Source organism: Protopterus annectens, chromosome 15.part0 (genome assembly GCF_019279795.1).
Source record: "Protopterus annectens isolate FY-2018-M chromosome 15.part0, PAN1.0, whole genome shotgun sequence".
NCBI classification, from domain to species: domain Eukaryota; kingdom Metazoa; phylum Chordata; order Ceratodontiformes; family Protopteridae; genus Protopterus; species Protopterus annectens.
In genome coordinates this window covers 25,324,904-25,338,102 of record NC_056749.1, presented here as the reverse complement: position 1 = coordinate 25,338,102, position 13,199 = coordinate 25,324,904, and the positions used below count along the sequence as shown (strand labels likewise).

Below are 13,199 nucleotides of genomic sequence, written 5' to 3'. Positions count from 1 at the left end.
TGCTGACCACAGCCCTGATGCATTTCCCTTTGCTTTTGACTAGTTCTGCCTTATCAGTGTCCTGTCCTGTGCTGACCACAGCCCTGATGCATCTCCCTTGCTTTTGACTAGTTCTGTCTTATCAGTGTCCTGTCCTGTGCTGCCCGCAGCCCTGATGAATTTCCCTTGCTTTTGACTAGTTCTGTCTTATCAGTGTCCTGTCCTGTGCTGACCACAGCACTGATGCATTCTCAGACCTTGCAAGTTCCTTCAGTGCTATTTCTCCAGCTGCGTTTTTGTCATCTGTCAGCAGAACACAGTCTTCTGCGAACAGTAGAAATTGTGATCCACCCACCTCATTTTATTGTGCTCTTTCCTTACCTTCACAGCTAGTTCCTACATAACTAGTGTGAACAGAACTGCTAACAGTGAGTACCACTGTCTAGTACCTCTCTCTATTCCCAAATTCCTCCTATCCATGTTTCTTGCTTCTAGCAAACCGCATTGGTATCCCCATATAACCATGGAAAATGCTGTTTGGAGAACAAAAAAGACAATACCCCACCTTTTGCTTGTTTGTTTTGCACCCCCCCCCCCCCCATGAGTTCAGACCTATGCCACTTGAATTATCTGAATGGTAGCTTATTTACAAAACTAAATATAAGAAGCTTTATTGTCTTATGGAAAAAGATTTGTGGGCAGAAAGGAGAAAGGAATATGCAAAGGTAGCTAAAGATTATGCACATTCCTTGCACCATAATAACACTTCCTTCATTAACTCTTTAAAAGGACTGCTGAAGATATCACAGAAGATGGAGTAAAGTTTTCTACTTACACACAAATATGTTGTCAGGGGAACAAAAGCAGAGGTATCCCACTTTTTGAGTAAAAATATTAAGAAAATGCAAGAAAATCTTTTTAGAGCAGTAGCCAGCCAAAATGTAGGAATACCCAACCTTGAAGCCGGTCTGATCATGACTATGACAATATTACCCTAATCAAACCTATTTATTGTTCTAGAAGGATTAAACAGTGTGTCACAGCAAGTTGTTGTTGACTCCTCTCCTGAACCAGATGCTGTACCCCTCTTCTTCATCAGTTCAGAAAAGGATTATTTTACAAGTGCTTCATGAACGGTTAAAGTTTGGGATTAATAATACTATTTGTGAAGGTATGTTGAAATGGATTTTAAAAAAGGAGACAGAACATTATTAATTAATTGGAGCCATTAACAAGTATTAATACAGACAATAACATTTCCTGTAAACACTTTGTGAATGGTTAACCAAAATTACTGTGAAATTGTTTCATCCAGGGGATTTTGGAACACATGGAAGGACTATTAAAGATGTCTTAGTATTGCTAAGAGAAATAATTTCTACTATTCAATGTAATAATGAACTTTTACTTTCCTGTGATGTGTCGAAAGCTTCTGACATTCTAGTTTATGGGACATTTTAAATGGTTATAACATTCATGACTCCATCATGTCTATCTTGCAAAGTACTTGTACAAATTCTTGGGTCAGACCATTAGTTAACAGAAACCTGGGCTGAAAAATTAGAGTCTATTGATGTATCAAGCAAGGGTCCGCCATCAGTGTCCTGTTATTTTGCTTAATTATGAATACTGTTCTTACTGAATGTTCTGGTCAGTGTTTGAGCTGTCCATGAATATAACACCTGAGGTATCCTTACCATCGTTTATTTTTTGCTGATGAGTTACACATTATTGCTAACAATGATGGAGATTAAGATTTAGAGCATACTTTGAATATAATGGAATTGTTTTTTTCAATATTGTGAACTGTAAAGGGTTTGGAATATCTTCCATTTTTTTCTAACATCATGGGTATATTATACGGACATGAGACTATCTACTTATAGCAGACAAATCATTTATTAAATATGGATAACAATACATTGAGCAGTTGGGAACATTTTCTTTGTCCTACCAGCAGAAAGTATACTTGTTACAGTCTCTTATTCTTGGTAAACTTGGCTATGTGGGAAATGCAGACCCCTTTCCTAAAGAAAGAGAAAAACGGCTACTAGGTACATTTTTTTAGTTTTTTTTAATGGATGTAGATGGAATCCCATAAAAAGGCGTACAGTGTACTGCAATAAAAGTGATGGGGATTAGTAATGTATTACCCTGTTGTGTTTCTTGCTTCATTGCACTTTACTGAGTAATGTGGAAAGTCTCATTCAAAGACTCATATTATACATATTCAAATATATAATTAAGAAGACATTAAGGCAGCACACTGGCACAACATCAGGCATTATTGCCTCACAGCAAAAGGCTCTCTGGTTTAATTCTCATCTGGGGTGCCTTCTGTGCAGAGTTCATAATGGACAATTCTTATTATATCAGCCCATGGGCTAACATAATAATGGACACTTATTATATCAGGCCGTGGGCTACTCATACTACCACTGTTTTATGAACAGTTGGAGAACGACAGTTTAGATTTGTTGGAATATATGAAATACAGGACTATCGATGGGGAATGACACTGGATAAACTATCACTGTGAGGAAACCATGGAACATGCTCGTATTTCTTGTGGAAAAAATACAATGATTTTGGAATGCTGCTATATGTACTGCTTCATTAAACAAACTTCAAACCATCTCATTAAGTATATTAATGTACGGTATATCTCCTAACTTGTGTAAACAACACAGGGAAGAATACAATGCAATTATTGTCAGTGCTAGCTGGATGCTCTGGCTCTCAAGATGTGGTGAACTATTATATAACAAACTTTGGGAAAAACAGTGTGAGGAATACAGCTTAAAGTAGTTTCTTTGTTATATGAATGTTTTTTTGAAAAGATTGTGCTTCTGTGATGTTTCTGTAATGGTTGCTTTTCTTGTATGACTATAAATAAAGTACCCCAACTCTTTTCAATAGTTGCTGAGCTACCACTAAATCAAGCAGATGGGGCCTCGGTTTAACTTCTCGCCCAAAGGATGGCAAACTCATGAGTGCAGCACCACAGTATCAGCAATTGATCTATCTGATCGGGAATAGAACCCACAGCTTTCTACACCAAAGACAAGTCTGTTACTTGTTGTGCCACAGACACTGGCTTTGTATACTTTCTGTATTGAATTCAGTGACAGTCATAAAGTCACAAAACACAAAAACATTTTTCTTGCTCCCCTGAACAAAAGAGACAAGGGTCCCAATAACCAAACATCATATATATATAGTGTGTGTGTATGTGTGTGTGTGCATGCATGTGCGAGTGTGTGTGTGTGTATAGATAAGATATATACACCTTCTCCAAGATTGCAAAACCTCAGAAGGAACAAATGAGGAAAGAGCAGAACATTCTTTCTCACTCTTCCTCTCCAAATCCAGCTGCACATTCCTTCTCACTCTTCCTACAAATAACTAAAATAATGTAGACCTACGAAAATGCATTTAAAAGTCTCTTAAAACTGGTCAACCTAATGTCAACTAATATTTACTGAGTCCCAATACGACTTCTGAAGTGTTCCTAACCTGGCAACTGCAGCCTTTGTTTGTATTCCTAAATAGTACAAAGTATTGTGTAATACTGTGCTATACCTATCTGAAGCTTCAAGATTTAATATACCTAGTGTTAAACACTATTAAGAATTGTAAACCACATAACTTAGTACTTAACTCTTGTAATCTGTTGTGGTATTTTCGTAGGTCTACATTATTTTAGTTATTTGTAGGTTTCATATATTTTAACAAGCCTTATTTGTATGTTGAGTAGAGTAGGGTAAGGAGAGTGTATTTTAATTTTGTTGTTAAATACAATACCATCAAGCTATGACAATGTTACAAGTGAATGTATTTCTTTAATCACAAATTCAATAATTGAATAATTGAATGTTAATTAAAATCAGGGTTTGGTAAGGGCAGTATAAAACAACCCTCCAAACTATGTAACAAATGTCTTGAGAAAGCCTGGGAGTGCCTGGGTGAAAGCGCTTGATTTACAATATATTGGATGTGTTTTTATGTTTTTACGCTGTTCTGGTGAAGCTTAAAAATAAAACAAATTTGCGTTCAGCACTTGGTTCGCAATCCTTGTATCCTGATTTCCTCAGTCTCCAATTAAACCAACTCTGGCCTTACAGAACTAGCTCTGGCAACTAATTGTGGCCACAGACCCCATGGCACCAGCTATGTCCTCAGTAACTACTTTTGGTCCTATGGTGACCACAGACCCCATGGCACCAGCCATGTCCTCAGTAACTAGTTTTGATTCCATGGTGACCACATACCCCGTGGAACAAGCCATGTCCTCAGTAACTACTTTTGGTCCTATGGTGTTCACAGACCCTGTGGCACCAGCCATGTCCTCAGTAACTACTTTTGGTCCTACAGTGACCACAGACCCTGTGGCACCAGCCATGTCCTCAGTAACTACTTTTGGTCCTACAGTGACCATAGACCCTGTGGCACCAGCCATGTCCTCAGTAACTACTTTTGGTCCTACGGTACCAATTCCACATCCTACTACATTACTTCTGTGCCTCGCTCGGTATACTATGTCTGGCTCTACAACATCAGTGCCAGCTTCCAAGAACTGCTTCTGGCCAAACAGCATTGATACTGGCTTCCAATAACTGCTTCTGGCCCTACAGCACCAGTGCTGGTTCCCAATAACTGCCTCTGGCCATCCAGTACTAATACAAGATCCCAATAACTGCTTCTGACCTTACAGCATCAGTGCTACTTTCCAGTAACTGCCTCTGACATCTGGCTCTACAGCACCAGTGACATCGTCCAATAACTCTCTCTGGACCTACAGCACCAATTCTGGCTCCCAATAACTGCCTCTGGCCCTACAGCGCCAGTACTTCATCTCAATCTGGTCCTACAACACAGGTGCTATCTTGCAATAACCACCTCTGTTTCTACAGCACCAGTGCTGTCTCCCAATAACTGCTTCTGGCCCTACAGGATCAATGCCATCTTCCAATAACTGCCTCTGGCTCGTAAAATCAGTGACATCTTCCAATAACTACCTCTGCCTAAGAACACCAGTGACATCTTCCAATAACTGCCTCAGGCCCTACAGCACCTTCTTCTTGTTCTTTCGGCTTTTCCCGGTTAGGGGTCACCACAGCAGATTATCTGTCCGCTCTTGATTGGCAGTGGAGTTTTATGGTGTCGAGTTGCCAGCCCGGCACCCAACCTTCTACAGAAGGCACACACACACGTGCACTCACGCCTAGGGCCAGTTTAGAGTGTTCAATCCACCTACAGCATGTCTTTGGGATGTGGGAAAATACCGGAGCACCCAGAGGAAACACACGTGACCACAGGGAGGACATGCAGACTCCGCACAGAAGGCACCCCGGCCGAGGATCGAACTGGAGAACCTCTTGCTGTGAGGCAACAATGCTAACTGCTGCACCACCGTGGCCACCCTCTGGCCCTACAGCACCAATTCTTAATAATCACTCCTGGGCACATATCACCAGTCTTGGCTCCCAATGACCAACTGTAGTCTAAACACATCTGCCCTGGCTCCCAGCAACAGCCTATGATCTTCAAACACCACCATGCTTCTCAATATATAACTTTGTGCCCTACTTCACCACTGTGGCACAGAAGAACCATATTTGGCACTCAGTACCAGCATTTCACCCAAAGCATCTCACTAGCCCACCACCTCCCAATATCCATAAAATCCTTCTCCCAAAATGTAGACTCACTGCAAACTAAATAACATCTCAGATAAAAGCTGCTATTCTTTTTTAGTCTGTTATTTCCTGAAGCAGAGGTGCGTTTTGGTAAAAGATACTTTCTACCCCAAAAGAAAATATACTTTGTTTATTGAATCTATCTTCCTGCATTGCAGAACTACCCTAAACATCATACTAAGGGAAACATGTTCTTTTACATTATTTGCTTCAGATGACTTTTTTTTTTTTATTTTACTTTACATTTGTTAACCGGGGTGTCTGACTGAGCTGAAAAGGCCCTTTTTCAGCAGAGGCCCGGGAAAAAAGCTCCACATAGAGAAATTACAGATACATTTATGTATGTTGAGAATTGGTACAATGGTTAGTGCTTCAGCCCCACAAACACAAGGTGCAGGGTTCAATACCCAAACAAAGGAACTATTTCTATTTATACCAAACGATTGCAGCCCCCCAAACATCTCCAGCGCCCAAGTGAGAACTGCTCTCTCCAAAGCAAAAAACACAGCATCCATGGGACCTGATGGTGTCCCCGGCTGTGTGCTCCATGAACTCAATGAGGAATTAAACCCACAGCTAGGACAGCTGTTTAATCATAGTCTTACCTCTGGATACGCACTCCAGGAGTGGCGCACTGCAACTGTGGTACCACTTCACAAAGGCGGTGCCTCCACTGACCCTGGAAATTACCGGCCCATTAGCTTGACAAGCCTTATCTGCAAAGCCATGGAGAGGATCATAATGGACCTCATAAATAAAGACATAGGGAATTTGCAGACTTTGGATCCAACCCAGTTTGGCTTTGTCAAAGGCAGATCATGCCTTTAAACTTGGTTGACTTTTTCAAACAGTCACCAAAGCCATTGATGAGGGAAAGGCAGTCCATACAGCCTACCTCGATCTGGCTAAGGCCTTGATACAATACCCCACTCGGGTATCATTGAAAAACTCATCAGCTTAAATGTCAACCTATACATCACAAGATGGGTTGCAAACTGGCTGAGTGACAGAACCCACAGGGTCAGAGTTGCTGGCGCCATGTCAGACTCAAAGCCTGTCACAAGTGGTGTCCCACAGGGCTCAGTCCTGGGCCCACTCTTGTTTGGCATCTACTTTTCCAAGTACAAGCAAACACAGGAGGGTTATGGCTGACAAAGTTTGCAGATGACTGCAAACTGGCGCCATAGTAGAAAACACATCTGACACAGATATCCTTCAGAAGGGTCTCACAGAAACGGATAACTGGTGCCAGAGCCACGGCCTAAAGTTAAATGCCAAAAATGCATAGTCATACCTTCGGAAAAACAAGGTTACCCCTAGCTACCAAATAGGTGGCAATCCACTGAGCACAGAAGAAGTTATCAGGGACCTGGGGACCCAGGTTGATAGTAGTCTGTCATTCGACACCCATGTAGCTAAAGTAGTTAGTAAGACCTTCTACATTGCCCACCTTATCATGAAGGGATTTTCATCTAGATCAAGGGAGGTCATAGTCTCCCTTTACTCATCACTCATCAGACCAATGATTGAGTACAATGCCCCATTCGGAATGTATCTGACCCGACACTTGCAGCAGCTGGAGAGGCCACAAAAGTTCCTCACCAAAAGGATAAAGGGTCTCAAAAATCTGTCCTATGCTGCCCGACTGAAAGAACTCCAGCTCTATTCAGTCGCCACCGCTTGCTCAGAGGTGACCTTTGCCTAACATACAAGGCCATGTCAAACCCAGATTTGATGAATATGCTTCACCTCAAAAAATCTAGATCCATCAGAGCCACAAGGGCGCGAGACTTAAACCTTGACACGGCTATTAATAGGACGTGCTGGAGGGATAGATTCATCACCCAAAGACTCCCTATGCTGTGGAACAAAATCCCGGTACATGTGAGGCAGAGCACCTCGCTGGCCTTGTTCAAGAGAAATCTTGACCAATGGATGGGAGATCGCAGATATACCCCAGGGATTACCTCAGTGTCACTGCTCGACAGAGGCACAGCAAAATAATGGGTATAGTTCCCCATACTAAAGGGGTGGCGTAAGCCACAAAACGATGGGCTAGGCTTGTAAATGCCCTCGGGCAGATAGCCTAGTATGAACCTATGAACCTATTTAGATATTTAGACATGATCTGTATACACACAAATTACAAAAGACATGTTTTTACAGTGGTATGCAGTACATCAACAGTTACAGTGGAGAGAACAAACAAAAAATATTACTTTAAAAATAAAGTAGACTATGTGTTTTGTATGCTAGTGGGGAGACAGTTCCATTTTTTAGCCACTGAACTACTATATAGTGCACCTCCAAAGCTATTATAGCTGTTCCTGACTTCTAATGGTAGTTTTCTTGATGATCTAAGAGGCCTTTGGCTGAGTGATGTTGTACTAGGTTTTTGAGGGCAGATGGAGAGGTAAAAGAGTGAGAGGCAGAGCTGATTGTAGGTTAGGAGGTTGGGCAGTTCAAGCCAGTGGAGCTGTCTGAAAGCAGTACAGTGATGAGTTCTATATGAGCAATTTGCAGCAAAGCGGGCAATTCTGTTATAGCAGGCTTCCATTTTGCTTAGTTCAGTTTTGTTGAGATTAGTCAGAATGGGAGATGCATAGAGTAGGGTGGATAGAAGTTGGGAGCAAGCAATGGCTGATCTTCTGTTGTTGGTAAGAAATGGTTTGATACGGCAGAGTGATCCTAGTTTGGCATGTACTTTTTTAATAGTTAAGTTGAGATGACTATCAAATTTTAGGTGGGAGTCTATGGTTATTCCCAATAGCTTAACCTGTGCCACTGGAGCAATTGGAGTAGCATTTGTGGAGTAGTGAGTGAATTGACTGTTATCAATGTTTTTGTTAGAACTGGTTATAACCATAAGCTGAGTTTTCTTTGGATTGAGGATAAGTTGGACTTTGGTAAGGTAGCATTCAATGTCAGAGAATGCTAGTTGAGTTGTTTGCAGGAGGGTGGGAATGTTTTGTGCAGCACAGATTAAGGTAGTAACATCTTCAAACTGAATGATAGATGCATGCTGTGTGGAGGTATGGAGGTCATTTGTGAAGACAGTGAATAGTAGTGGTCCTAAGATAGAACCCTGTGGGACTCCTATAGTTATGAGCAGCTGAAAAGAGAGATAGTTTTCCCATTTCACAGCTTGGTACCTGTCAGTTAAGTAGCTTTGGAACGAGGTAAGAGTGGAATTTGATAGGTGATATTAGTTTAGTTTGTTTAGCAGGATTTGGTGTGAGACTGTGTCAAATTCTTTGGACATGTCCAAAAAAAGAGTTGACACCTGCAGGCCTTCATTTTTGAGATGGTTTACTGTGTCTGTGAAGCAGAGGAGGGCTGTAGTGGTACTATGGGCAGGTCTGAAACCATGCTGAGTAGGTGGTGACAGGATGTTGCTGTCTATGAGATATTTTAGCACCTGAGTATGGATGCATTTTTCTAGTAATTTGGCCAGGGGGGAGAGTAAAGCAATGGGCCTGTTGTTATTAAGTTCAGTGGAGGTCCCTCCTTTATGTATGGGTGTAACATAGGATATTTTCCAGAGTTTGGGCACATAGTTTTCAACAATTGATCTGTTTATAAGAGTGGAGACTGGGATAGCAATAGCATCTGCTGTGAGTTTCAAGAAATAGCTGGGGAGTAGGTCGGCTGCTGTTGATGAGGTTTTTAGTTTGGAGAGCATGCTTTTGATTGAAGTGGTGAAAACTGTTTTGAGGATAAAGCTTGTATTAGTGTTATTTGTGTTGGGGGGGATAGTGAGGTAAGAACTGTCCTGTGATACTAAGGATAGAAGTTTGTTTTGATGAGATCTTTAGTATCAGGGGTGGTTGGTTTGGGGGTAGCTTTCTGGGTAGGTTTTAGTAGCTGGTTTACATTTTTCCAAAATTTTGGGGGGTTGTGTTGTTATTTAGTTTGTAATGTGTAGTAGGATTTTTTGTCCAGCTGAATGCATTTTTTTGCATGGTTGTGCAGTTCTTGGTACTTAGTTTAGTTTTGTGTTTCTTCGTTTTTTTAATAGTAAAGCCAGGCAGTGTCTCTGGACTTGAGGATTTGTTTGGTTTCTTTACTGAGCCAAGGGTTTATATAGGTTTTAACCTTGATTCTGTGCATTGGAGCGACAGGGTCTAGGTGTTGTAGAAAAGTTTTGTTGAAATATGCTACAGCCTGGTCAAGTGGGAGGGTTTTTTTTTTTGGGGGGGGGGTCCAGTCACAATTACAGAGTAAAGTATTGAGGACCTCAGGAGAGAATTTTTTTGTGTTTCTAGTGGATTTATAGTTTGTGGTTTTGCATATGCTCGTTCTACTACGTATAAGGTGTATTACGTTGTGGTCACTTAAGGTGTCTGGAAGACTGCCTGTGTTTGGGTACAATGTGGGGTTGTTAGTTAGGACCCAGTCAGGGATGGATTCCATTTGAGATTTTTTATCACATCTTGTTGGAATTTGGACTAGCTGCTGGTAGCCATGGAGATTTATTAGATTACTTGGTGGTTCTGGTATACAGGTGAACCAATCTAGGTTGAAGTCCCCCAGAATAAGGGTTTCTTGTGAGTATGTGGAAGAACACCAGGATAAGAAGTCTTCAAGGCTAGCAGGTGTATTACCAGGTGGAATATAGATCACAGTTGTGGTGATGACCTTTTTAGGGTGAAGTTGAAGTTGTGAGATAAGTATGTCCCAATTATTGGGGGAGGGGTAGCAGTTTGGTAATTGACGTGCAGTTAAGTTGGACTTGTACAGTAAGGCAGTTCCACCCCCTCTACGAAGTGGTCTGTCTTGTCTAATGATACTGTAGGCAGTAGGCAGAACTTCTGAGTTAGTTATGTTTTTATTTAGCCAGGTTTCTGTTAAAGCAGCTATGTCTGGGGAGTAGTGTGCTATTGTGGCCTGGAGTTCAGATATTTTATTTTTGATACTTCTGATATTAATATTTAGCATTAAAAGATGGTTGGTGTTGCTGCTGTTATTGATTTGCCCAGGGATGAAGATAGTGGGGGTGTTATGTTCTGACATTTGTGTTGGAGCAGTTTGTGTTGGACAGGATGGATTTGGGCCTGGGTTGGGGTGGATATCCCCAAGTATGGTAAGCGTGGTGTTAAAATGGTGATACAGATGTTGGAGTTTGGTGATGAGTGTAAGAAAGTATTGTGTTTTTTTTGGAGTAGGAATGAGAGCATATGTGTTTAGTTTTGAATTGGTCTGTTATGTAGTTCTTGAACAATTGTGGACAGATATTATTATAATGTGTGGTGTCTGTATATGAGTGTGCATAATATAGTGTTGTGCTACTAAGTTTAGGGATATTGCTATTGTGACAACTTGTGGAGTTATAAAGAATTATGAGAAGACAGACTAGACTTAGTTGTGTGACAGTCATGCCTTATAGTAAAGAGTATACCACTGACCTACAGTCATTACTATCACCTTTCCTTGCTGCCTAGTCCTTATTCTTCATGCTGTAACCTCTGACTGCTATGGCTCATTCCTATGAATGATGCACCCCAGTGGCCACTGCCATGGGTTCTACTCTATAGTGACACATTTCCATGTTTACTGCTCCACTGTGACCAATGCTACTAAATATAAAAAAAATCATGCCTGAACCTTAAAGTTCCTCACTAGCTTCCTCAAACTCTCATTAGATATCAAACATAGAAAAAAAAACTTCCATGATGCTTGAACGCAAACAAGGGAATCCTCTGCCTCTTCACATTAGCGGCTCTTCTGATATCTCATTTCCAATCCTAATTTCTGCTTCTTCAGCCTCAACATTCTTGCTTTTTCCTTGAACTCCATAGTCTGACAGGTTTAAAACTATGAACCTATGACAGCCATGTAATAAGGATTAAAATAGAATAGAAGGGTGTCAGTCATTTGCCTGAAACTAGGTTGCTTGAGTCACAGCTGCCAGAGCTTCTCCTTTTGAACATTTTATAACTCATTCCTTTTTGCTCATTTCATATGAAAATGCGTTTGAGTTGCGTGTTTTACAATGTCTGAGATCAAACATCCAGAAAAAGGATGAGATGAACTTAGCCTGGATTTAGTTGCCTGATTTTTCTCTGAGGTGCAGCAAATTTCAAAGTAAGAATAATAAAGACAAGGTTGTGATGGAGAAAGCCTTCCAAGTGAGGAAGGGGGGCTTTCCCTCTTGCAAAATCACCTTTTTTTGAGTTTTACTCTTCGTGTTTATGTGTAAACTGCACAGGTGTCAGTAAACATTTCAAGTGTGTGTGTACTTGTGGTGTGAGTTTCAGAAAAGGCCAGTCTTGCAATTATAATTGCACCATTTTATTTTCGAGGATATGTGGAAGATGCAAAATCAACTAATTATACTGTATTTTCATTACTCGCTGAAGTTGCATTCTAACTGTTTCGTAACTGATAGTTTTCTGTCTTTGTAGTTTTCAAGGGTTATAACTAGGACCATTTTAGAACAGTAAAATAAAATGAAGTAAGGCCCCATAAAACACCAGTCCTGATTATGAATATATGCAACAGGCCTAGCAAGTGTTATATTTATGTAAGATGGTCCTTTCTTCTTAATATTGCATTTCATAAAAAAAAAAAACACAATATATTTACCGCTGCTGGATTTTGTAGTTTGAAGGACAACAGAAAAGTAACAATATCTCATGACCAATATACTTTAGCTGGGTCCCAAGACCCTGGTCACTGGAATGAATGTCAAGACAGCACTCTTAAGTAATAACAAGCTATTGCAATGTAAGTACATCATAAACATCTCATGGTCAGAGAGAGGCCTTCTGACCTCACTGTAATCTGCATTAATGGCTGCTGGTAACTCACAGATACTGTACCTCCTTGTTTTGCGTAGACCAAGTCATTAATTAGACTTTCACAGCTGCCATTTTCGAACAGTGCATAAACGGATATCCTGTATGGAACGAACTTCTCAAAGGAATCTGGAGGGGGGAAAACATAAAATAAAAATAGCACACATCTGTATTCAAAAAATAACATGAAAGGAGTATCATTCATCTGTTACAAGTAGAAAGTCAACCTGAGATCTTTGGTGCTGACATTGTACCTCATTTAAGTGTATTTTATCCCCAAAAAACATGAGTCTTTTTCATGGTGTAATCATTAAAAAAAAAAACACAGGGTCTTAAAGCGCCATGTGAAGAACTTGTATTGGTTAGTGGATGTAGCACATCCAAAGAAGCAAATCAGTATCAGAAAGCTTAACTCTAGGAACCAAGAAACACATATACAGTTACACTGGGAACACCAGCAGGAAACAATAACCAAGGAACACATATACAGTTACACTGGGAACACCAGCAGGAAATAATAACCAAGAAACGCATATACAGTTACACTGGGAACACCAGCAGGAAATAATAACCAAGAAACACATATACAGTTACACTGGGAACACCAGCAGGAAATAATAACCAAGAAACACATATACAGTTACACTGGGAACACAAGCAGGAGATAATAACCAAGAAAAACATATACAGTTACACTGGGAACACCAGCAGGAGATAATAACCA

The 13,199-nt window shown here is 40.7% G+C and overlaps 1 protein-coding gene across 1 annotated transcript in view; it reads right to left on the bottom strand.

The window, feature by feature from the left end:
- Nucleotides 1-13,199, bottom strand: part of LOC122790010 (interleukin-12 receptor subunit beta-2-like) — a 1,182,445-nt gene that overhangs the window by 94,422 nt on the left and 1,074,824 nt on the right. Inside the window, exon 8 of the mRNA XM_044057546.1 lies at nt 12,500-12,604. Coding sequence (XP_043913481.1) covers nt 12,500-12,604 — 105 coding nt within the window. The remainder of the gene's footprint in view (nt 1-12,499; nt 12,605-13,199) is intronic.